The sequence below is a fragment of the Rhinolophus sinicus genome, linkage group LG09, assembly GCF_036562045.2.
Source record: "Rhinolophus sinicus isolate RSC01 linkage group LG09, ASM3656204v1, whole genome shotgun sequence".
Classification (NCBI taxonomy): Eukaryota; Metazoa; Chordata; class Mammalia; order Chiroptera; family Rhinolophidae; genus Rhinolophus; species Rhinolophus sinicus.
Window position 1 is genome coordinate 21,531,104 of NC_133758.1, and position 24,300 is coordinate 21,555,403.

General features: G+C 42.9%; 1 protein-coding gene, 1 long non-coding RNA gene and 1 other non-coding gene across 4 annotated transcripts in view; 1 reads left to right on the forward strand and 2 right to left on the reverse strand.

The window, feature by feature from the left end:
• The window catches only part of KATNAL2 (katanin catalytic subunit A1 like 2), a 64,827-nt gene that overhangs the window by 10,403 nt on the left and 30,124 nt on the right, over window positions 1–24,300 (reverse strand). The window contains exons 4-13 of one of the 2 annotated variants that reach the window (XM_019739666.2): window positions 23,202–23,244; window positions 18,760–18,877; window positions 17,496–17,594; window positions 15,225–15,323; window positions 14,937–15,014; window positions 11,784–11,882; window positions 9,621–9,684; window positions 9,307–9,425; window positions 4,824–4,915; window positions 2,506–2,616 (exon numbers count right to left, since the gene is read on the reverse strand). In XM_019739666.2, the coding sequence (XP_019595225.2) occupies window positions 2,506–2,616; window positions 4,824–4,915; window positions 9,307–9,425; window positions 9,621–9,684; window positions 11,784–11,882; window positions 14,937–15,014; window positions 15,225–15,323; window positions 17,496–17,594; window positions 18,760–18,877; window positions 23,202–23,244 (922 nt within the window). The remainder of the gene's footprint in view (window positions 1–2,505; window positions 2,617–4,823; window positions 4,916–9,306; window positions 9,426–9,620; window positions 9,685–11,783; window positions 11,883–14,936; window positions 15,015–15,224; window positions 15,324–17,495; window positions 17,595–18,759; window positions 18,878–23,201; window positions 23,245–24,300) is intronic. The other variant, XM_074340020.1, reaches the window with a different exon arrangement.
• LOC141573145 (uncharacterized) lies at window positions 10,341–23,244 on the forward strand. Its single transcript, XR_012498755.1, has 3 exons — window positions 10,341–10,440; window positions 12,377–12,446; window positions 21,734–23,244. It is a non-coding gene; the product is annotated as an uncharacterized LOC141573145 (long non-coding RNA).
• On the reverse strand, window positions 14,118–14,225 carry LOC141567066 (U6 spliceosomal RNA). Its single transcript, XR_012489462.1, has one exon. It is a non-coding gene; the product is annotated as a U6 spliceosomal RNA (small nuclear RNA).

Genomic DNA, 24,300 nt, shown 5'->3' on the forward strand with positions numbered 1-24,300 from the left:
GAGCGAGAGCGAGAGAGAGAGAGAGCCTGGCTTATTGGTTACCACTGGAAGTTGCTAGGGTACCAACTCATGACTCTAAAAATCAGAGAGAAAGAAGCCTGGTTATCTAGTGTAAGCTACATTTCAGGGTTACCAAATAACCCTACTGGATGACAGAAAGTTCAATTATAGAGAATAATTCCAACTATCATCAAAAAGGAATGACAGCATCACACCCTAGTGAAATAAGAGCTTCAGGCAAAGGTCATCAATGGATACTGAAACCAGTGATGGGACCTGTACTCCTGAACACACTGATCCGTCCTGGCTCCACCCAAAGCTGGACAAGGGGACATTACCTACCTCTGAATGCAATGCAGTGTGATATACGCAGCATCGCCTATGAAGTATGTTTGCCAGAAAATTATATTGATCCTGAATCTAGTCAATCATCTAACATTTAGTGTATTTGTCGGGGTAATGAGACAATGACCAAATCCAGAAAATCTGGACACTCCACAGGACAATCACATCAGTGGCTAGTGGGGAGAAAAGAGAAGGGGCTTTGTCTGTTCTAGATTAAAAGAGACTCGAGAACAAGCAGTTACAAAATGCAAGCCTTGCTTGGATACCAGTGCGGTAAATCCATTGTGAAAAGTCATTTTTGAAACAATGTGGGAAATCTGAATGTCAATTGAGTATTAGATGATGTTAAGGAATTAGTATTAATGTTGTTGGGAGGGTGCTAATGGCATTGTGGTGATGCAAGAAAATGTCCTTGTTTTTAAACGATGTACGCTGAAGCATATATGTGAGAAATAACAATAATCTGGGATATAATTTAAGATATTCAGCAAAAAGGGGGAGAGGCAGGAACGGATGAGATCAACTAGGCAAGATGGTTAATTATTAAACCTGTGAAATGGTGGGGACATTGTGCTTTTATCTCTTTTTTAGTGTTTGTTTGGAATTTTTCAAATCCCGGCAATGCTCAAGGATGTATAGGTTAGAACATATTGGTTCCAGGTTGCATTGTAACAAAGCAATCTGTGATATGAAAGAATCCAAGCTCAAAAGCATGTGTGTATTTGCCATTTGACATGTTGAGAAGAATCCTTTCAGGAAAGCCCTTCTAAGCTTCCTTGATTTAATTTTTTGTTTGCTAGCTTCTGGTTTCTTGTTTGTTTTTCCTCTCTGAACCATTTTATTTGGGGCTTACCAATAACTGGTTTACCTTAGGGAAATTGTGGCAGCACCGTATCTTCCTAAACAAAGTCCTAGCTGTCACTGGGCGCAGAGGGTTCTCTATTCCTCCAGAAAATGTGTAGGTCTCCCTGGGCGTATAGACCTTCCCAGCACCATGCACAAAGCTTCACTGTTTTCCCACACGCTCTCCTGGGACATAAGTAAAGTCCTATGATCAACCCGTTTCAAATGGATGAAGGAACAGAAAGGCTTTGTCAAAAGGATTCCACAACCACACTTACATGACATGGGGTCTGTTTGGACCCCACTTTAATTTGTCTATAAATAACTTGTATCTTCAAAATGCTGATCACCTTAGCACATTAGAGAGCACCTTATAAACTTGCGGGAAGGTGGAACCAGGTTTAAGTTTGAATATATTTAAAATAACAGACTACGCTTACATCTCATGATCTCTTTTCAGTGACTTCTGCTTTGGGAGCTCAGCTGATCAGCATGTACTACAGAAGAGTTTCTTGTCTCATTTTGAAATGTGGAAACAGAAATGAATGGGGGGTGTTGAGGTAAGGGTGTCACCCGTCTGAGCTCTGCTGCAAATTTGCTGCTGACTTTGGGTGAGTTGACCTTCCTTGACCTTGGTCCTCTCTGCCAAGGGGAAAGCAGCATTTCCTTATCTGTCTCCTGTCTCACCTGTACCTCAAAAGAAATAATGTACATGCAGATATTCTTGGAACTATAAAGGGATTCTAGTGATTTTGTAAGTATACGCTCCAAGTAGACTGCTTTTCCCTAGTCAACACCTCTTATTTCCCAATTCCACTTCTAGAATTGTTCTTCAACTACTCCGGGATACAGTTTGAATAAAAGACTCTGAGAATAGATTATATTTTCAATTAGAGATTATTTAGCTTCCTATTTACTACACAACATTAAAGAAAATATTTTCTTCCTAACTTACCAAATGTTGAATACTGTTAAAATCCAAACATACTATTTCTGGAATATTCCTTGAGTCCTGGAGATTTCAGGATTTTATAGTTTTCTGCCCAAGTCCTGTTTAAATATAGCAAATAAATTGTCTTTCGACTCAAAATGTCCATTTTCAATACGGTCAGTGGTAGCCCTGGCTTACGTTCCTTCTATGAAGGCAGATGCTTGCACGGTACAGAGAGCAGGGTTTCAGGACTTGAACAGGAAAGCTTCAGATTAATCTTCCAGGGCTAGAACTGAACACCGAGGCTTTGCCCCAAGTGGCCACTGTAATATCTTCATGTATATTCAGTGAAAATGTATTCCAAATGTGCTCTCTACGTCTCTTACCAGGGCAGGTTAGAAGCTGCTAAGACAAACACGAGATCTTCGGAGCGAGCCAGCCCGTCCATCTGCACCAGCAGCTCTGTCTTCATCCTAAGGCTTCCTTCGTGCTCCCCCCTGAGAAGGACAAGCAGGTGAGGTTCTCCCCGGGGCAGAGCTCCGCTTCCACGACCAGAGCGTCTCTCACCGTCATGACTCACTGACTGTGGAAAGGGTCCCTTTCTGGCGGCTGACCCTTTCTTCCCTCATTCTCGGGAGCCACTCGTACTAGAGTTGGAGGAAACAAGCCACTGGGTACGATTTTCCCATACAGAGGAAGAAAGAGGAAGTCAGTGAATATAATGATGATATTGAAAAGAAAACCGAAGGTTGGCGGCGAACTAGAAAATAACTGAAGGGTAGACAGTGCCACTGGTAGATTAAATGCAACCCGCTGTGGCTACCTGCAGTATTATTTACCCTCTAAAAAAAAAAAGTGGCATAGTTGAGAATAGTTCTTTTCATTTATGGAGCAGGCACGAAAGAAGTTTCACAGGCAGTATTTCTGTTAATATAATTTATGGATACAAACTGTCCAAAAAGAGAGATGAACTACTAGACTAAATCTGTTTCACTCTCCTCATAAGGCAAGATAGTGACGTGGGAACTATGCTTTCCTTGCACAGCAGGTGGGAGGCAGTCTCCTGTGCACGTTCATCCTCTAAGCCCCCCCCCCCACTGCCAAAGACCCTCCCACCAAGAGAGAGCTCAGTACAGGACCTGCACAATGCAAACTGGTCTAAACACCACATCCCACACCTCCCCTTCCTCTTCACTTGTATAGATGGAAGTCAAAGGACAAAACAAAACAAAAAATGTCTGGGACAACACAACAGGCAGCGCCTCCTCTCCATATGTGTGCGCTGGCAACCCAACCAGGGCTGTGGGTGTTAGGGACTGTGCCCCTTACTATCTAACTGCCTTTTCCTGAGAGAGCAGTCTCTTGGTATAGGTATGTATTTATTCAGCATATACCCCTAATTATTATTCTTTTAACATAATATGACCCAAGAAGTCTTCTGAACACCTACCCCAATTCCCTGACCAATTTCCTGAAAATTCTAGTTTTAGAATTAAAGTTCCAGACAAGGAAACTGAGATTCAACGCCAAACCTGGAGCACACTGCAGGGTAGGGGAGGAAGTTTTCCAATGAGCTCAGTCAGAGAGCTGTGGGGAATCTGGGGATGGAGATGGACAAAGGGAATGGAAGAGCGAGTGCACAGGTCACAGGGGAAGACAGGCCAGGCATCCAGGGCTTTGTATGAGGAATGCCCAGCAGAGGGGCCTGTGCAGTTCCCTGCTCCAGTCAGGTCCCTGGGGCTGACAGCACCCGTTATGCCATGGAATCTTCCTGTTTCAATCCGTGGACAACAGGAGTCTTAATATCCCATGGACATTAAGGGTGGTTTCTCCCCACTGGGAAAATGGTTTTCAATAAGTAAAATTTCATAAATTATATTCCAGTTATACTTCCAACAAGCTAATTATTTGCTTTTTATTGCTATTAGTTCTACATTGATGATAGATCCTTAGAGGCCAGGAATAAATGCACCGTGTTGAGAATTCCCAGAGAGCTGGGGTTTTTTTCAAGCCAGAGGAGCCAAGTTTAGTAAAAAGGTTCAGAGAAAAATACCCCTAATGAAGACAGAAAGACATTCTTAACCACCCTCCCCCCCCCCCCCCCGCACCCCACACACCCCGAAGGCTCATTACAGTCTGAGATGTGAACTAGAAGTGGACAGTCTTCCCTGCTGAGGACATTAGCGAACACTTCCTCTTTAGAGATGACACATGTGACGTATTTAAAATCGGACACGCCGAGCCACAACCTGATGTCACAGAGAAGTGGTGGCTTCCCTGGCCTTGCACACCTTGTCAAGGACTGTCCCTCTTGGGACTTGGCCCTTTGCAGCCCCGTTCCCCACAGGCAGCCCCCCTGGCTCCAGAGGAGGCAGTCACAGGCGGCTATTTTGAGCCAGCAGGACGGTTATGGCAGCCTGGGACTCGGGGGGCTGCGTGATCTTCAGGCCCGAAAACCACTCTGTGGGGAAGGGGGGAAGGGAGGATGACATTTCCTCCGGTGATAAAAACTACTTAAATCGGCTATTCAGTTAACAGGATCTAATTTAAAGACCTTTCCGTGTGTCTGCAGAAAATTTGTGGGCTTATTAATAGGCTCATTCTGCTGGTAAATGTCGATAGGCTTCCGACCATCAAACACACTTACAAGAGGGGAGAAGTGATGACCAAAAAAAAAAAAAAAAAGATCAACTCTAGCTGTTACCCAGGAGCCGTGCCTCTCTGACTCATCACCGATTCCAGCTCGTCCAGGAAGATGGTGGAGGGGGCGTGATAACGAGCAAGCTCAAATAGCACCTGGGTGGGAGAAAAGCAGCCACAGGTTCAAATTCATGTATTTAAAGTTCTGAGATGCTTCCAGAGATTAAAAGCTTAGAGTCGCTATAAAGCATTTTATGCTACACTCTGCTATTTCACTAATAACTTCATAATCATTACAATTATTTCTCCCTAGCACACCCCATGGAGTCCGATGGTCCAATTATTTCCATTTATCACTTAATAAAATTAGAGACAGAGAGAGGAAGTGGTTAGCCCAGAGTTACTAACCATAAATGGGAGAGCTTAAGATAAAACTCAGCTCCCGAATTTCCAGTCCGTTAGCTAACCCCTGCGACCCCCAGTCAATAACGTGTTCCATAGGGACGCAAGAACCTTGGAATGTGTAACATCCTTTGATGATTTTCCCTAGCTCTTTAGGGACAGTGAGATGGCTATTCTCAGAAGGAAGACTGACAGGAAAAGGATCGAGTCCAAGTCATGGATAACAATACCAAAGAATTTTGCCCCTTTCTGATCCCCAGATTACTCCTCGGGGTCCCCAAAGCACCCCAACACTACTGTTTGGCTCAGGTACTTGAAGGCAATTCCCGATTGAATAAAATGTTCCATTCCAGAATAAAATGTTATGGACTAAACAAGAACAGGAAAGCAAGCATCCAAAGAACAGACATATTAAAAACAAAATAAAGAGCTCTAAAGGGAGATGTGGCGGTGATGAAAAGAGTATAAAAAACTAAACCTTTTTTTTTTTTAACCCTGAAACTGATCTCTTGAGCACCATATACAAATTCTTCACTGGTTGATTGGAGAAAGCAGCTGAGATTTAGAAAAGAATAGAGGTTCTTTAATAGGCAGCGGGGATTTATTCTCCATGTCACATAGCGCTAGCAAAGCATCACAGAACAAATAAGGGGGGAATGGCTCAGAAAAAGCCAAATTGTGGTTTTCTTGCGTAGTCGCAGGTTGTCCCTCATAGCTCTCCCTGTCACCAAATGGGAAATTCCTCGCCTTTTCCACGACTCACTTTGTGGTACATCCAAGCTCATGCTCAAGTATTTCCCTTTACAGAATCTTGTTTAGTTCAGCCAAGACGATTGGCCCAGGCTAATGAACTGAGAGAACAGTGTCAATTCTGGGACACTCATCACAAATGCCTTTTAGATAGAATAGAGACTACCTCATTAGAAGCAAGTACTTTTCTTCCTTGTCTCTGTCACACACACACACACACACACACACACACACACACACACACGCGATATTAAGGATGATTACAACAGCAGCAACCTACCCAATGAAAAATAGACTATTAGGACTCCTTATTAGATTCATACACATTTTTTAAGGAGCTCCCTAAGGTGCAGAGAGACCAAAGGGCAAGACAAGACCAAACATCCAGTTGGAAGGAGAAACACATGTGTAGTCTATGTCTCCATATTGACCACACCACTGCTCTTTCCACTGCCAGATGATATAATCCTGGGTAAGTGCTCTGCAAGCATCAGTCTAAAATTTTCAAAAGTACTTGGAGGAAGTTAAATCACATAATTGGGGGTCGGGGGGGGGGGTGTTGAAAGATGTAAGCACGAACAGGTGTGTGCATTTACTAAAGAGACCACTCAACTATTCAATAGCATCAACTCCTAAGAGGCACGAACATTAGGAGGGGAGGGAGGAACAGAACCCAAGGGTTCCCTATAAATAACTCTTAATTGGAATAGAAAGGGAAGCAAATGGTAGGAAAGCTTCTTTGATTTAGGGGAAGGTCCTGAAGGGCTTTCTTTACTTGAAAGCTTCACGGTAAGGAGCTTAACAGCATTGACCAAGATTTTGCAGGTGAAGACCTTTACAAGAGCTCAGAAAATAAAGTAGTTTCTGAAAGGATAGAAGACGAGATCCTTCAAGGTTAGCAGAGGTTATCTGTATCCCTCTTGAATTATTTTTTTAAATATCCAAAATAAAAATGCATTTCACAGAAGAAATACAAATTCTTCTAAACCTATAAAAAGATGCTCAAATTCATTCAGAATGAAAGAAATGCATATTTGAACACCAAAATATTACTTTCACTGTCAGTTTGGCAAAGATTTTAAAATTTGGGTCCTACGCAGTGTTGCCCAGCGTGTAGGGAAGCAGACACACTCACCACTGATGGGAGTGTAAGCTGGCATAACCCTGTTGGCAGTCATTCATTCCCTCTGGCCCAGCAATTCGACTCAAAGAAATTGCCCTACATGATTGTATATGCAAAGTCGTGTGTGTGTAGTAAGACTGTTCATGGTAGCTTTGTTCATAAAAGCAAGAGACTGGAAACAACCTAAATGTCCATCAAGCAAACACTGATTAAAATGTGTTTTGGGACACACCCATGCAATGAAATACCATTGAGACATATAAAAGAACATGCTCTAGCTATAGCAGTGTGAAACAGTATCCAAGTTATAGTGTTAAGTGAAAGAAAAAAATGCAAGGTACAGAAAAACGTGTTCCTACTTGTATTCAAAGAGTTGTTGATGTTAAGGTATAGAATGTTCCACAAGACCGCACAGCAGCTGTCGTAGTTTGTTGCGTCTGGGAAGAAGGCTCAGGGGTCTATGTACCCTTTTGTACTATTTATTTTTTAAGACTAGTTACTTTTTAAATATATTGTAAAATAAGGGGAGAAATTGAGGGAGGAATCATTTCCTCTTAGAATTCTAACAAGATAATACTGAAGCAAAGGAAAACTTCAGTTAAATACAATGCTCACACAGAAGGGAGAGTTCAGGTTAAATGACTTTTCTGGCTATTCAGCATTAAACAAGAAAATCTTTTTAGTGTACATCTTTGTTAAGAATAATCACAAAATATCTGAGTGTATTCTGTCCAGGGAAGTTCTGTCCAGGGAATATCATGTAATCTTCCTTTGAACGCCTTGCAGTGTATTGTGCTCATAGTTCTACCCACCCTTTTTCATGACAGAGGATGAATCTAAACTGATTTTTGGGGCATTTGGTAAGAGTCTTCTTGTTTCTCAGCACACAGAAATGGAATATTAAAAATGTAAAGTCTTCAGGCTGATAATGATTTTAGTTTCAGCTGGAACCCACAAATTTAGGAGCAGTTAAATTCAGGTCCCATCTTTGGATCTGGTACTGAGTTAGACTCAAGATGAAGAACAAAGAAATGTAGGTTGTCAACATATGATTTCCACAAATTACACTCTTAAAGGGGTGATAAGAATTTATAAAAACATATGCATTTGAAACAACTTAAGAACAATACCAAAGTAATAAATAAGGTTATTTTAGGTAAATAAATCCTTTAAAAATATTCTATTCTGCCTTCCAATTAAGCCACAATACTTTGAAAATGAATCATCTAAGAGAATGTAATTTAAGAATGATACTTTAGAGTAATTTCTTTTCATAAAATATATAATATTTATATTCTCTTAGGAGTGATTACCTATCAGTCATTCCACAGAGTGCAGTAGTTTAACAGGATTTCTGAGAAGGATCCACCTTAACGTTGAGGCATAAATCATTAACAGTTGTTCTCAAAAGGTAAAAATTTATAATATAAAATGTGACATAGACTACGAATGAGATATTATAAAGATGGAAACAATCTCTTAAGGAACGAAAAACACCCTGCAGGCTATGGGCATTGTGGAGGAAAATTGCTCAGGGCATCTGAAAGAATAATTAAGTTTCTTGCTTCTTCCCATGAGTACCTGGGTAGTACAGCGACTAGCATACAGTAGTAGCCTCTCAATAAATGTTAACTGAATATACGGCACATACTTAATAATAAATGCTTCTCGAGTGAAGGACAAAATAGGCCACTTCAGAGACAATTTTTTTTCCAGCTTTCATTCCTAAGTTGCATGAATCACAAAAGGGCTGTTGGTCAAATTCCCAAAGGAAGGGAGATCACGTTTTGCTGATGGGGGCATAATTAATATCCACATATAGTAGTCAGTCCATCTCCCAGGGTTTTGGTAATCAAGATCCAGGGTAAATTCTAACATATAAATCACCTGAAAACAAATAAATGGTAACATCATTTTGTATCACTGGCACTTATTCTAAAAACACCAGAATCAAGAATTCCTGTATCTATGAAACAAATTGGTGATTACCAGAGCAGAGAGGGGATGGAGGGCGGGCAAAATAAGGAAAGGGGATTAAGAGGTATAAACTTCCAGTTATAAAATAAATGAGTCATGGGGATGTAATGTACAGTGTAGGGAATATAGTCAATAATAGTGTAATAACTTTGTATGGTGACAAATTGTAACTAGACTTTTCATGGGATCATTTCATCAGGTATATAAATATCGAATCACTCTGACGTACACTTGAAACTAATTAGGATATTGTATGTCAATTATACACGAGAAGGAAAAAAAAAAGAATTCCTACCCGAACAAGCTTTTCTGAATCCCCTCTCCACTTGCTGACAATGGTAGACGCAGAAATGTTAAAGAAGGTTGTTTTGCATTCCGTGGCCACAGCTTTGGCCAGTAAGGTCTTTCCTGTACCTAGAGACACACGTGGATTAAGCATGAGCTGCACTTGAACTTCATTTCTCTGCTTACAGAAAGCAGTTTCCCAAGCAAAACAGGAGGCGGTTCCTCAGCTCTCGTTTACCCCAGTCCCGAAGTGAGAACAGATGAGGCAACTCATCCTCTGCAAACACACTTAACACCAAGACCAAACCAGAAGGGGTAGTTTACCTGGAGGGCCGTAGAGCAGTAGTCCTTTCCAGGGGGAAAGAATTCCGGTAAACAGCTGTGGGTACTATGGGAACAAGGAACAGTGATGAGCGTTGGTGTCAGTATGTCACTCACCCTCAGCACAGGTAAGCTAGTGAAGCTGGAGTGCAACACAGCACAACCAAAGAGGCAGGTCTCCCTGTTGTTAAGCCTGGCTGCGTCTATAGGTATCGTCTTGATCCCGACTTGACTCTCACACTTGATAGGAATGCACAGCTTAATTTGTATGGCTTTTGAAAAGAGCAACTTTTTTTAAGGAAAAGAAAGGCATAGGTAGGTGCTTTTCTCTCTATTGCAATAGTTATTTCTTACATGCATAACCTCATTTCCACCTCCCCCACTCCCCGAGTTCTAGATGCAGGGCATGTGGCAATCTATTGAAGGTTGTAAAACAGGTGCAAACTTGAAGAGAAACACTAGAACTAGCAAATCAAGCACAAAGCTTTAGTGAAGCCTGGGAACGTCCCAGAGGGTGGGAACGTTGAATGCTGAATGCGTCATGAGACACTGGCTCCAAATGGGATATGCATGAACCTCAGTGAATCTCTCCCTTTAGTTCAAACTCAAGCAGTCTGGAGGGTGGGTGGGATTGGTAGAGAACAGCCAGAGGGAAGATAAAACTGTATCTAGCTATTAGTTTCTCGCTGACGCTAATGACAAAACTTCTATGTCACCCCATATAGAGCTTATACGACCATGGAGATAACACATCCAGAGAGTTGCCGTGAGATGTTCTATCCTTTCCAGACGTCTTAGACTATCGAGCCACTCAGAAGAAATGGTGAGTAAACTTCTACTCATTCTGAGTACACAATTAATATATTTCTTATTCCCATGTCTGAACACAGGAAACAATAAGGGGAAAACAAAATCTAAAGTTATTCATTTTGTCTCATTAGAATACAAGCATCCAAAAATCAGGGGCTGCCTGGGCTCGGTGGTAAAATTAAATAGGTTATTCAATAAAAATAAATTTGTTATCCTGACTTCAGGAGATTACAGAAAACGACCACAAATTATTTGCAGCTCCTTCCACCACGAGGCAGAGTGTATTTCTCCACCACTTGAATCTGAACTTGGCCTTGTGATTTTGGCCAATGGGACATTAGCAAATAGAAGAAAAGGCTTGAAAATATCAGACTAGCAAATATGAGGAATCTAAGGAAAGATGTGGGAGATGCTCACAGATGGGGACCTGCCCTTTCTTGCTTCTGTCTGGGAACTCTCTACCCCTATGTGAACGAGACTGGGCTTACCTGCTGGAGGATGAGGGGCAAGTGGAGAGAGGCCTCAGCTGTCCTGCTTCTCCCAACTTTCCCAGCCTCTCCATCTTTTACAGCGACCCTGGCTGATGCCCCAGACGTGTGAATGAGGCCGGCCAATATCATATAAAAAAAGAGATGAGCCGGCCCCGCCGAGCCCAACCCTAACTGCCTGCCCACGGAATTGCCAACAAATAAATCTTGGTTGTTTCAAAGCCACTACATTTGTGGGGTGTTCTGTTATACAGCAAAAGCTATGTGATACACTGACCTTCTCATCACCACATTTGTAAATCGAACACGGAGAGAGTCTTATTTTTCTGTTTTTCTTCCAGTTTAGGGAGCCACTTTGCACAAAGACTTGTCAGGAGTCAGCAATGAGTGCAACATGCTGGCCTTACTAGCCAGTGCCCTGGAAGGGGCTGTCTAGTCTTTACAACCAGCCAAAAGCAAAGCCCTAGATGATGGATGTTTTTTTTGGGGGGATGGTATATATGAAAACGAAGTGAGTGGCCATCTCCTACAGGAGCTATTGAGACTATATTTTTACAGAGACAGGCTAATTTGCATCAATCTATAGGAACTGACAAATCATATATCCTACAGAGTCTTTGATCTTAAATTACCACTGAGAGCAGACACCTGCCTTGAACCTACCTGTAACATGATTTCAAACTGCCTAGAATGGACTGGGCCTTGGTACGTACTCCAGTACTGAGAAAGTATTGCAACACGGGCAAAAAGTTAACTTGTGGGCAGAAAATTTTCCTGGGCTTCTCTCCCTGATGCACCGGCGTATGACATACAGCTTGTCCAATGGATAATGAACAGAAATAACCCCCATGAGGCTTCCCATCCTTACCCTTATAGGATACACAACAGCTTCTTTGACTAACTGCTTGGCTGTATCGAGTCCAATAATGTCATTCCACTTTATGTTTGGATTATGGAGATAAATGTCCTGCAATGCACATTTGATCATTTTGTTAAAACTAATGTTTTCCTCCACAGCTGTAATAAACACAGAAGCTGCAGAATACTTGACTTACACTAGGACATAAAGTGCTGGTGATAAAAATTTTTCATGTTAGATATATGTATATATGCACGTTGTAATTTCGGGTTGGTTCACCAAAGGAATGTCGTTAGAATAGTCAGTGATTCTCCCTGAAGAAGATATTGATAATATAACATGATATTTTTAGGGGGGGGGGAGAAGATCCTGACGATGGACTATACCTGTCTTCAGTCAATAGCAAACCAGGCTGATTTACAACCGTAATTAAAGAAGCTACAGCATATGCCTTCAAATTACATTAGCTTTTACTGTGAAACATACTTCGTAGTCGGTGCCTGGCCGGCCTCTGTCTTGCTCCTTGATCTCACAAACACTTTCTTAATTTGTTACATAAAAGAGATAATGCTCCTCTAAAACCAATTTCTCTTTTTCCCTAGTGATCGCTCCCTACTTCCATCAAGAGCAATTGCTTCTACAAAATTCAAGGAAGCCAACAACCAAGCAAAAGTGAGTTTTCCCCTCTCATAGTAGAGCCCTGTAGCAACCGTCTAGGCCAATCAATTAAGATAGCTTTTGCTGATAACTCATTTACAGTTTCCAAACTTCAATTTCACCAGACGCCTCAGAACAGTCACTCAGGGGCTTTTCTCAGTAGGAGCTGTTTTGGGCCAACTGAATATCTAGAATATCTAGAGTGTTACATCAACAAATGAAACAAAAACCCCACCTCTTTTGCAAAATCATTCTGATGACTACAGAACAATCTGGAGTCTATTTTTATAGTTATTTAATTTTTAAATAAGTAATGCATGCATGAGTTCAAAAATATAAAAATATATTTTAACAGCGCTGGGGAAATGTTATGCTCCCACTCCTGTCCTTCATCCTTCCAGTTCACTTCACCACAGGTGACGACTTTTACAAGAGACACTATGTACACCAGTGATTTTGGTCGTGCCTAATATGCATTGATCCAGTCCTGGATGGGATGACAGAGAAAGGACTCAGCCTGCCAAGATCTTGGGAGAACCCACCATCTCTTTAAAGCCTGGATCTGCATGCCCACCAGCCATTCATGTACTTATTACCCCCCTTTCTTTGGAAATGCTTCACACACAGTGGGTGTTCATCTACCTTGGAATTCAGAACATCCACAGATAATAGCAGTATTTCTTGCCCTCTTCTAAAGCTGACATTGAGTTCCACATGGTAGTGTCTAATTTCCCAATAGGAAGTTTCTCTTGATAGCAGTCAAAAGACTTCAGTCAGCACTCAATAAGGCTGCCTCATGAGGTGGTGAGCTCCCCGTCACTGTAAGCATTCAAGCAGAGGCCGGATGACTACCTTCCATGGTACTGCAGAAAGGATTCCGGATGGAACCATTCCAGGCCACTTCCACTCGACAACTCTGTCATCACTAATCATGTTATTCTCTTGCAAAAACAGTAATGAGACTATAGCTTTCTGTGGTCATAAGTAGTTTTCTCTGCTCTCTTTCACATCCCAGTTACCATAGCCTGGCTCAATCCATCATCCTCTCACTGGCAATCACTTCACAGCGGGTCTCCCTACCTCCATTTCTTTGATAGCCATCCACTATGGTGTCATTAAAACAAACTATCTAAAAGTACATTTGAAAAAAAAATTTTTAAATAAAGAAATAAAAGCACATTTGATTATCCCATTCTCGATGGACACCGGTGAAAGATTCCCCACCTCTTACAGACAGGTTCCCTGCCCTGGATCCTGTTCACAGCACCCTCACACTGGCCTCCCTTTCTCACTCTGTTTTCTAGCACTCCTTGTGTTCTACATGGCTGACTAGAAACACTGCACAAGCGATACAATTTCACAGATATGTACCTTAGCCCACAATGCCCCCCAGTCTCAGTCTTCTACTCTTTTTCATGTATCTATTTCCTATGTATCTTCTTCCCTAGCACTTTCCCCACTCTGTGACACAAAACACCTCTCTTTCCTGCTCTCAAAGTGCACCTCATCTGTGGGATGAGACCCTCGTGGGCAATGGCTGGGTCGATTCGTTCACCTTAGTGTTTCCTGCCCCCAGAACCCACCTGACACATAATAGACATGCAGTGAACAACTACTGCACTGAACAGAGACAGCTGGGGAACCCTGAGCTACCTCAGTCACTGCGCATTTTTTTGGCATCTTTTTTTTATTGTGGAACACTTGCCTCACGAATTTGCATGTCCTCCTTGCACAGGGGCCATGCTAATCTCTGTATCGTTCCCGTTTTAGTATATGTGCTGCCGAAGTGAGCACTTTTTTTTTGCATCATTTTAAATATCTGCCTGAGTCTGCCTCAGTTTCAGTCCTTCAGGAAATAAGAGATCCCTGGAAATTGGAAAAGTCTCCTATACTCAGGCATCTCTCCTATTCCCAAGGAGCTTGCCCAAAGTCACACAGCTACAAAGAGGAGGATGTAAGCATCAAATCCAGGTCAAAGGATTCCAGAGCCTATGTCGTTAGCCAAAAGACTCCCCTGCCTTTAGATTCTAGGGGGCAATCTTTAAAAATCAGTAGTCTGGATGGGAAGCGTTTTCCTGCTCATCTTGTTTTGCATGGAAATTTCCACTTATGAAATCATCAGACTCCCCACATCTCTATTGCTATGCTTTGACTATTTAAACAAGAGGCAGACGTGCTCTTTCCTTCTCTAAGAGGCTTTCTTTCCTTAACTCTTGGCTCTGCTCTAAAACCTTTCACCTGTCCTTTTCTTTCTAAGTCTTTTTCTCTTTTGGTTCTCTTGGCCTCTATAGTGAGATGGTGGGCTTTTTATATTGTAATGTTATGATTCTATAATTTATTTATCATGCATTATTATGCCTCTACACAATATGAGTGCCTTTGCAAGTGGGGGCCCGTTATAAATAAATGATCACATTTATTGTTATTAATAAAAGAAGCAGCCCGCAATGCTTCAGCAGCCCCAATCCGCCTCTGTAAATTTGTGAATTCAACATCAGATCTTACCCGGCTCACCACGGCTGCCAGTTCTCGCATCTCACTGTTCATGCCAATAAGTGCACTCAAAGGTTTCAGCAGTCGTTCCTGATGATGGGAACAGAAAGCCTCACGTTATATAATATTGCTTCGTAACTTAGGAAGAAAAACAGGGCACAGATCTCGGTGACATAAACCATAGCAGTGGCTATGACCTTCGACCTCATCTCAAGCTTTCCCTGGACTCAAAATTACGTTTCTAAAATTCCTCTGGACTTTGGCAGTTCGCAAGATGAATGTCACATCTTAGCCACTTACTGAGGGGTCTGGGTTACAGTCGAAGCTGTTCAAGCCAAGTTCGCTGGTGGCTCCTTTGATAGCATCTGTAAGCAGCCCTCGGAAGTCGATGATTGGGCCCTGGAAGGGAGTAATAGTTATTTACACCATGAAAACGTGAGGGAAGGCTCTCCTTCAGAGCTCAGCTTCATTAAACCAAGACACATTTATGTACCTTGGTGTGTAGAGCAAACATAAAGGGAAGCTTTAAAAAGAACCTGCACTAATAATGAATAAGGTCATTTCCTCAAGTTGAGGCGCTCCAGAAAGAAGTTGTCAAATTCTTCAGCGTGAAGTCAGTTCAAATAAAAATTCACAAGCATTTTTCAAGAACTGACACATACCATCTGCTTCGTTACCTGTCTAGTTCAGCTGTATTGTCTCTTCCCCTTGACACATTCCACACGCAGGAAGAACTCATTGCCACAGGAGGAATGGTAGTCCCTATTCACTGACTCTCGTGGATTTTCACCACTCAGTAGAGTGCCTGGCATGAAACAGGTGTGCAAGGTAGCTTGTAAGGATTCTTTCCAATTCTTATGCCCCTTCCGCTAGTCAGGAGTGGTGTCCTGGCTTCACAGATGTAGAAGTAAAGCCAGAGGAGTTATGTGATCGGTCCAGGTCCACACAGCCCACAAGTGATGTCAGGCCAGGATTCACACCTAGATAGCTTTCCCCCATCGTCCTTCCAATGCCACCTTGCCTCCCCAATAAACAGAAGGGAAAGATAAGGATGCATGCAAAAAAATAACAATAACTGTAGCCAGCATTAGTGAGTGTTTATTATGTGCTGGTACAATACTAAGACCCTCCATTAAAGCAGCCCTATGATTACTTCCATTTTTAAATTAATTAATTAATTAATTATTTTGGTGGAAAGAAAAGCAGGTTTATTTTAAAATGCCAGCATTAAGGGAAGACAGTGGACTCGATGTCACAAAGACTGCCTTGATTATTTCCGGTTTATAGATGAGACAAAAGAGGCTTGGAGAGATTAAACAACTTGCCCGTGGGGCTTGGGGATCCTGAAGGTGGGGATCCTGAAGACACATTTTGGAGATCAGCCCCTGGCCATACACCCTCGTTCAATTTAGGAACCTTTTAAAGGCTAGGGAGAAAACCATCTACGTTTTACCCTGAGGACATTTCTGCTAGAAAAAGAATTTATAACCAGACTCTTTCAAAGATTGGGTGCTGGGTTAAATAGTCCCTTCCTTGTGACCTGATCAGAAACATCCATTCATATGAACTTGAGACATTCATGTTCATGAGAGAAACTAATGCCACAGAATTTCAGGCACAAAAGTGACTGAAACCATGACGAAAGCAGGGAAGATGAACAGGGAAATATTTCTCCAAGGGAGGCACTGATTTGAATGGTATCATCTCCCGCAATTTTTCATATAATGGAGGCCCTCAAAACGAGCCAGTTCAGGACAATGAGACAGCTCCCTTGATTTCCAAGGAGATGTTTCTAGCTTCCCTTCCAAACACACACAATCCAGAGTTCTGTCTGGCTGAGAAGAGCTGGCTGGAGGACAGGCAGCAGTTCTGGAGTTTGAGAACTTGATCAAAGAAAGACGACTTTTACAGAAATATAACCCTGACGTTTCAAGAGAAACATGTTGGTGTTGATGCTGGTTTTCATGTCCAAGGAAGGGTTTAACTCTCTTTTTTACCCATATCCACCCAATCCGGGTCTTTTCTGTTTAAGAAACTTATTTACGAATCAGGGCATGAGGTTCATTATGAAAGGGGTAGAAATATCTACCAAGGACAAGATCAACTCTCTATCAACTGAGGTTTCATGCTTTACAGGAAATTACGTTCAAGCTGGAGCCATAATTCCAAGGAGAAGGGTGACACCACTAATCAACGACCACTAAGAGGGGGGAAAGAATAAGTATGAGGCCACAACTCCTTAAATAATGCAGAACAGTCATGCCTATCATTTGAATCACAGATGTTTAAGGAAAAGAACATTAGGAGCCATCTCCTCCAAACCCCTCAATTTACAAATGAGGAAAGAGCTCCTTAGAGATGGGGCAGCAGCAAGGCCATTCATACAGAAAGAAGATTCAGAACAGAGCGCCAGGGTCCTAATCCGTATTCAAGCAGCTCTTCACCTCACAGCCAGCCTTTGATCGCCAGTGGGAACTTCCCTGTTTGACAAAAATAACATTTTTCCATTTTCGTTTTTAAAAAGAGAAAGGATTTTCCCCTTTCAGGATTAGGTTCATGAGTTCCACCTACTCTATGTGGACGGACACTTTCTTCTCTGCTGCCTTTGTTGATTCCTGAGATGCTTAAGCCATAGTCAGCGCTGTCCAGGCTGGTGTTATCGACGACCTCCTGGAAAAAGAGGAAGCCGAGGAGTCAGCTGTGGAAAGCGACTTAAGAGATGCTGGTTGCAACTGTCTATTCCATCATCCCACATCAAAGGCTGGAGGTCAGTTCTGTAAATGGGAAACCCCAAGTGTAATCCGGCCACTTCTATGCAGTTCCAACAAGAAGAATTAACCACTGCCTGTGCCATGTGGAAGGGGCTGGCCCTGGAAGCCATGGGCTTGAAGCAGCTTTTCCAGTGGAGGAAATAGTTGTGCCTCAACCCATCCGGTCTCCCTGGCTTGCCTTTCCTCTTGTGACCAGAGGTGTTTGGCGCCAGGGTGGCTGAATTTGGAAAGGCAGCAGAGTCAAGCAGCTGCTGTGGGATTTATCCTGCTGCATCAACACCTCCCTTCCACCCGGGTCAGACTGCAATGGCCAGACCATCCAACCTCCTTGACGGTGAGAGATGCCTTTTGACCAACTGAGTTTCCTGATTTTTTTTTCTATCCCGCCAGACATCTTTCATGTTAATTCTTTCCATTCTTTTCCACACTTTCTCTTGATTCTCTTTTCTGTGAAGCCTGGTATGTTTTATCCTAAACCAGGAGGTGTGACGCACAGATCTCCTGAGTCAGGAGCTGTCGGTTGCACCTGCCTCCTGGACTCTCTCTTCTGCTGCCCATCTCCTCCCCCAGAAAGTCCAGTGTGGAGGTCTGGGGAGGGGACGGACTGCATGCACTTTGGAGAAACCCCACGGGAGACTGAGGCCCAGCCACACCTGACACTATCCCGGGCCTTCATTTAGGAACCCAGGGATGTGCTTCAGGACAGGAAGACCTGCTGCCTGTAGTTGCCTCAAACGGGAGGATTGACTCTGCAGCAACCAGGCCCTCCTGCTCTGACTGGGCCCAGGGCTCACCTGTCGATGCCCGTAGCCCAGCGCTCAGATCAGGGGAAAGGCTGCGGGAGGAAGGAGCCCTGCTGCTCCAATTAAGAAATGTTAGCGAGACTAAGGATTTGCCTGTGTTTTTTAATCCAGTGAACTGGAAGAAAATCTATATTTAACAAAATCGCACTGCAATTTAAAAAACATAGGTCCTCAAAAATGAAAAAAGGAAATGTGACTGTTTTCTTGGGGCTGTTTCTCAGCCACCTGCGATTTTACCCACGGGAAGCAAAGCCGTCTGACCTGTTTGGGATGCTCCTTGTGGAGGGGTTTGGCTTCCCTTGGCTTCCCCGCCGTGGTTTTGGACTGTGGCCTCTGATGACTGATCTTGGGAAGGTTTTGATAACTGTGGCTCATCACCCTAGGGGAGGAAACAAAGACCTTTGAAGGAAATTATTCTAACCACTTAGTTTGAGGTAACGAAACAACTTGTGGAGCACGAGAGTGCTTGACAGGCAGGCGGGTGCTCCAGAATAGAGCCCTTCTATCCTCACCATCCTCCATCCCGTCTACCCTTGGGTTCCTCCAAGACCCCACTAGAGAGCCCACCTCCACCTGCAGGCCCCAACTCACGCTCTTCATTTTCCCTTCACACCCCTTGGCTTCAGCCCTTCTGCAAATCGCTTCATTGTTCCCAAGAACACATTGCTTTACAAACATCCTTCCATTGTTTCTTCCCACCTTTTTTAAAGAGCAGCAGTCCGACCAGGGAAAGGTATGGGGTTGGGGGAAAGGGGAAGGAAGGAGTCCTCTGTTCAAATTAATGAGCCTTAGGACGTCTAGGGATTTTTCCATAGTTTTAATCCAGTGTGTTGGGTGTACCCTGCCTACTTAAACAAACTTCCCATCGTGCTGTGTACAAGAAACATCAAAAAGGGCTTATGAAAGAAAAGCAAGCTTACCTCATCTGTTGTCACAGATCATTCATATTTGTAAAACAAATTTGCATCAAATATTATGTACTTCAGGCAAAACAAATTGAAAGGGCTGGAAGTCAGAATAGTGGCTAACTCTGGAGGAGATGGGGGATCTGACTAAGAAGGGAGCCTGATGGTGGGCAAGGGGGGGAATTATGAGTAAATACGCATTTGACTGTATGTACGAGGTGTGACAATTAAGTTCGTGAACTTGGTGCAGTGATGTTGCTAACCTTTTTTGATATCAGAGGGATTATTCATTATGAATTTGTACCAACTGGACAAACAGTTAACCAGGTTTACTATTTGGAAGTGCTGAAAAGGCTGCACGAAAAAGTTAGATGAAAATGACCTGAACTTTTCACCAACATTTCATGGCTCTTGCATCATGACAAAGCACCAGCTCACACGGCACTGTCTGTGAGGGAGTTTTTAGCCAGTAAACAAATAACTGTATTGGAACATCCTCCCTACTCACCTGATCTGGCCCCAATGACGTCTTTCTTTACCCAAAGATAAGGGAAATATTGAAAGGAAGACATTGTGATGACATTTAGGACATAAAGGGGAATACAACGACAGCTCTGATGGCCATTCCAGAAAAAGAGTTGCAAAATTGCTTTGAAGGGTGCACTAGGCGCGGGTGTTGGCGCATAGCTTTCTAAGCGGAGTGCTTTGAAGGTGACTGTAGTGATATTTAGCAATGAGGTGTGTAGCACTTTTTCTAGGATGAGTTCATGAACTTAATTGTTCGACCTTGTATATTACACATCAATACAAAGGTAAAATAAATTTGTTCCTTGCATTCTCATAATTAGACATAAAATTCAGTATTGGAATATTTTTAGATAGGGGATGAAATCCAGAGAGAGGCAGGACATGTTCGGGGGCGGAACACAAATGCCCACCTCAGCTGTTTGCTTCTCTCTGTTCTCTTGTCCTTACATGTGAGATACATTTGCAGGGTGTATTTTTAGAAGCTTTTCTCCCCATGTTCTAAGGGGTCTCAGAGAACTGCCATTTCAACTCAATTTCTTTGTGGGAAAGAAAAAGGTGTTCATGTCTAGTATAAATGCGTAGCTATTTGGCCAGCACCCACCGCACTAACAATACACCAACGTCCACACATGGTGACCCCAGCGTTGGGCCCATTGGGATGAATGTCATGATGTCATGAGAGGTGGACAACTGCCAGTTTCTCAGGGCATCTGTTTTTCATCAGTAAATTAGAAAGAAGACTATCTGTCCCTCAGGCCTTTTGCTGGCACAACAATGAAATAGCTATGAAATGAATACCTTGCATTTTACAAGTGTGGACCCTTTTGAACAGCATTGATTTAAATGGAGATAGATAGATAGATAGATAGATAGATAGATAGATAGATAGATAGATAGATAGATAGATGTATAGCTATATCTGCCTCAACATCCTTGCGGGACTGTCAGGGAACTAACTGGGAGTCTATTTCAGCTCCTCAGTGGAGGGAACTGACTCACAGATTTGCTTCAACAGGACCAAAGACAAGTACACCAAATGTGCAAATCAATGCAATTCATTTCTAATTGGCTCTAACGATTGTAAAATTCATCCTAATACGAAACCAAATTCACCCCCCTCTCACTTGAGTTACCAGTCCTAGGGGTGCCCCGTGTAATTCTGCAGGGAAGGTCCAGTCCCTCTTTGGAGAGTGAAGACTGCTATTGTGCTGTTCTGGGATCATCCCCACCCCGTCCTCTGTGTTTCAAGCTCATATCCCCAGTCGCTCCGGTCATTGCTCAGATTATCTGGCTCCAAGAGTCTAACGTGTCTTGGCCACCTTTTCTTCCTTCACTGTCTTCTGACCAGAATAGAGTCGCCTCCTACTTTCTGGACACTGTTTCTATTGATGGGACCCACGGCCACATTAGGAATCACGGCACGTGTTGACTCACTACTGCATCTGCATTTCCCTCTGATTTCTAGGTCTCTGACTTTGTAATCGGGGAGCTGTTTGTTGTGAACTTTTGGATAGAGCTGAAACCTTATTTCATTAAGTTTCATCTTGTTACTTTGGGCACATTTCCCAAATTGTCGAGATCTTTAGGCATCCTAATTCTGTCATCCATCACATTAAAGAACCTTTCCTCCTTTGGGTCAGTTGCAGATCTCTAAACTGGGAGCTTGCTCTCTGGTGTGAGACGCAAAGAAGTAGAAAAGGCACTTTCATCTGCTAATAGCCAGTCTCATGACCCAACCTCTCATTTCAGTATCTGTCTTTGAATATAAAATTGTAAACAAACACCATTCATTACTTTCCTAGTTATGCTTCCTGACTGCTGCCATTTGCTACCCATCCTTTGTGCTTGCCGGGTCCAAACATCTACTCAGAGAGGAACTGAAGAAACCCTAAGCTGTCAAGCTCTGTCTGAGGGAAGCAAAGCACTCCACCAACATTCGCTCACAGAATGTTCTGCCAGGTAAGGAATGCTGAGGAAATTCCAAGCATGAATGTGTGGCTGAAAAATCATCAGAATCCAAATGCATTAGAAGGTGGCCTCTTACAATGCTCTTCACTGTTTCTATTCGCAAGCAGTTATTCATTACCAGAGTCTGACTAGCTTTATGGAAGCTATAAATAAATGAATAACACTTTGGTCAAAACAATAAATCTGTTCCTAAAGAAGAGCGCAAAGCAAAGATATCCTCAGGCAGAGTATTATTGTTAGTATTAGCATGAAGCATTCATGGGCTCTATGGCCATTTTATAAGCAATGTGAGCCAAACAGCCCTGTGAGGTGTCTGTCCTTTCCTTCTTAGGCTGCAGACAAAGGACTGGAGTCACAAGTGCAGGGAACATAGTGGGGCACGTGGAACTCACACCTCCCGAGGGCCTAATGAGTTGCTTATGATCACAATCTAAGTTTTCCTCTTTTCAAGTGCATTCTAAGACTTGAAGAAATTGTGTTCAATGACTCAATGTTTGTGTGGCCCCTGCTGGAGCCCTCCTTCAACCTTCCCCTGAGACTTGGGCTTTATTATAATAGTAAGAATATACAGGCCTTGATTCCCCAAAGCTATGCCATGCTGGGGAGCTGCGCCCTTGTTCTCCTGGCCGTTTCTGAACAGGCTCTGACAATAGGGGTATGGGCCAGGAGTGGGAAGAGAGGAATGGGAGGACACTGAGGCAAGAGTGGAGGGCCTGTGTCTGCCCAGAATGGCCAAGGGACAGCCGGGCTCCAATCAGATGCTATGAGTCCCACATGAGATTTGGATTTGAGAAGCTAGAGAAAAGAATATAAGATGAGTGTGAAAAAAGGAGAAAAGAAAAACCTGATTATCTTCAGGCAGGTCAGGACATGGGATCTGGGAGTGCACAGAGAAACTGAGGTATGATTCAAAAAGGGAAACTATTCCTTGGGTGCTCACTATGGGCTGGGAACTCACTATGTGTCAGAAATTTGCTCCAAGCTTGTAAGTAGCAGAGCCTGGAATTGAACCTGGGTCTTTTAATCTCTGAGGGCCATACTTTTCATACCATATAGCCTAGAAAGATAGAGCATCCGTGGGTGCCATTATCTGCAGTAAACCCAGAAAAACTGACAGACATTGGCTCACATTTTAGATATCTGTAACAAGAGGGGAACGCATGGCTGGGCCCACCAAGGTTACATAACCACAGTTTGGTATTGCTGGTAGACAGTCATGGTGCCACACTGGAGAATCTTCTGGAAAGGGTCCCACAAACTCCTAGAGTTGAGTTGATCAAGATGAATTACCATTCACTTTACCTTCTGGTCTTCCCTCCACTTCTTGGTGGTAAATTATTTTCTGCTGTGGTAAGACAGATAATGGGAGGAAAAAGAAAGAGTATAATTTTTAAGAGAAAGTGATTGTTCAGGTATGTTTATCCTTTTACATTGTTCTTAAAATTTGTGCTACAGCCTTTTGGAATCCAAAGATTCTAAACTCTCATCTAGAGAGAAGTGAGATTACCAACGAAAAGAAAGAACCCCAGGCTTCCCAAACATTTCCATGTAGAGAAAGACCCCAAAGGCTTCAGACATTAAACCTGTGGAAGACCATGTACCTAGTGGCAACTCCAATATGGGCTAGCTTTATTAGGTTTTCATGCACTTGACACCATTTTGCTGTGGTCTGTGAGAAACTATGAGTGTATGAGTCTGGCAGGGAACTTATACCGGTTGTACTCTGCCAGTTTACCTTCAAATAAAGACGTTGTATCCAATATCCCAGAAGAATGTGATTCCATGCTAGATTGGCGCTAGCAATCTGGACATCAGATCACATCAATAATAGTCCTGGTGGCCCAGCAGGTAGGAGTCAGTGCTTTCTCTGCCAAGACCCAGATCCGACAACCAGCCAAGGACCCTCAGCTCTGAACCTTGCATTGGAAGGGAGCTCAGATGAAACACCCCTCTCTCGGACCCCTTTCAGCTCTGAGATTCGGCCCTGGCTATTTTTAGTTGACGTTCCTCTTGGTTTCCTGGTCCCCACATGAAATGTTAAAGCCTGTGGCTTAACAAGTGCCTTATAAACAGGACAATGATCTCCCTTGGTTTATAATTACTTCCCCCACTTACAGAGTTCTAAGTCAATGTTACTACAAAACATAGGGCCCTCGCTTCAGAGCTTTCCTCCAGCCAGCCTCCTTGACTGCTAACCTATCCTGGGTCTTTGCATTATATTGATCATTATCTGGATTGATGGCTTTCAAAAGCATTTCATTATCTATACATGAGCTATTAGCTTCACCAATACTCATTTTCATGTTATTTTCAAGATAGATAATAGGTCTTCCTAACAAGAAAGAGTCTTCTGTCATTTATCCTCTTCTAACAGCTCTTTCCATCTCTAAAGCAATGAAAG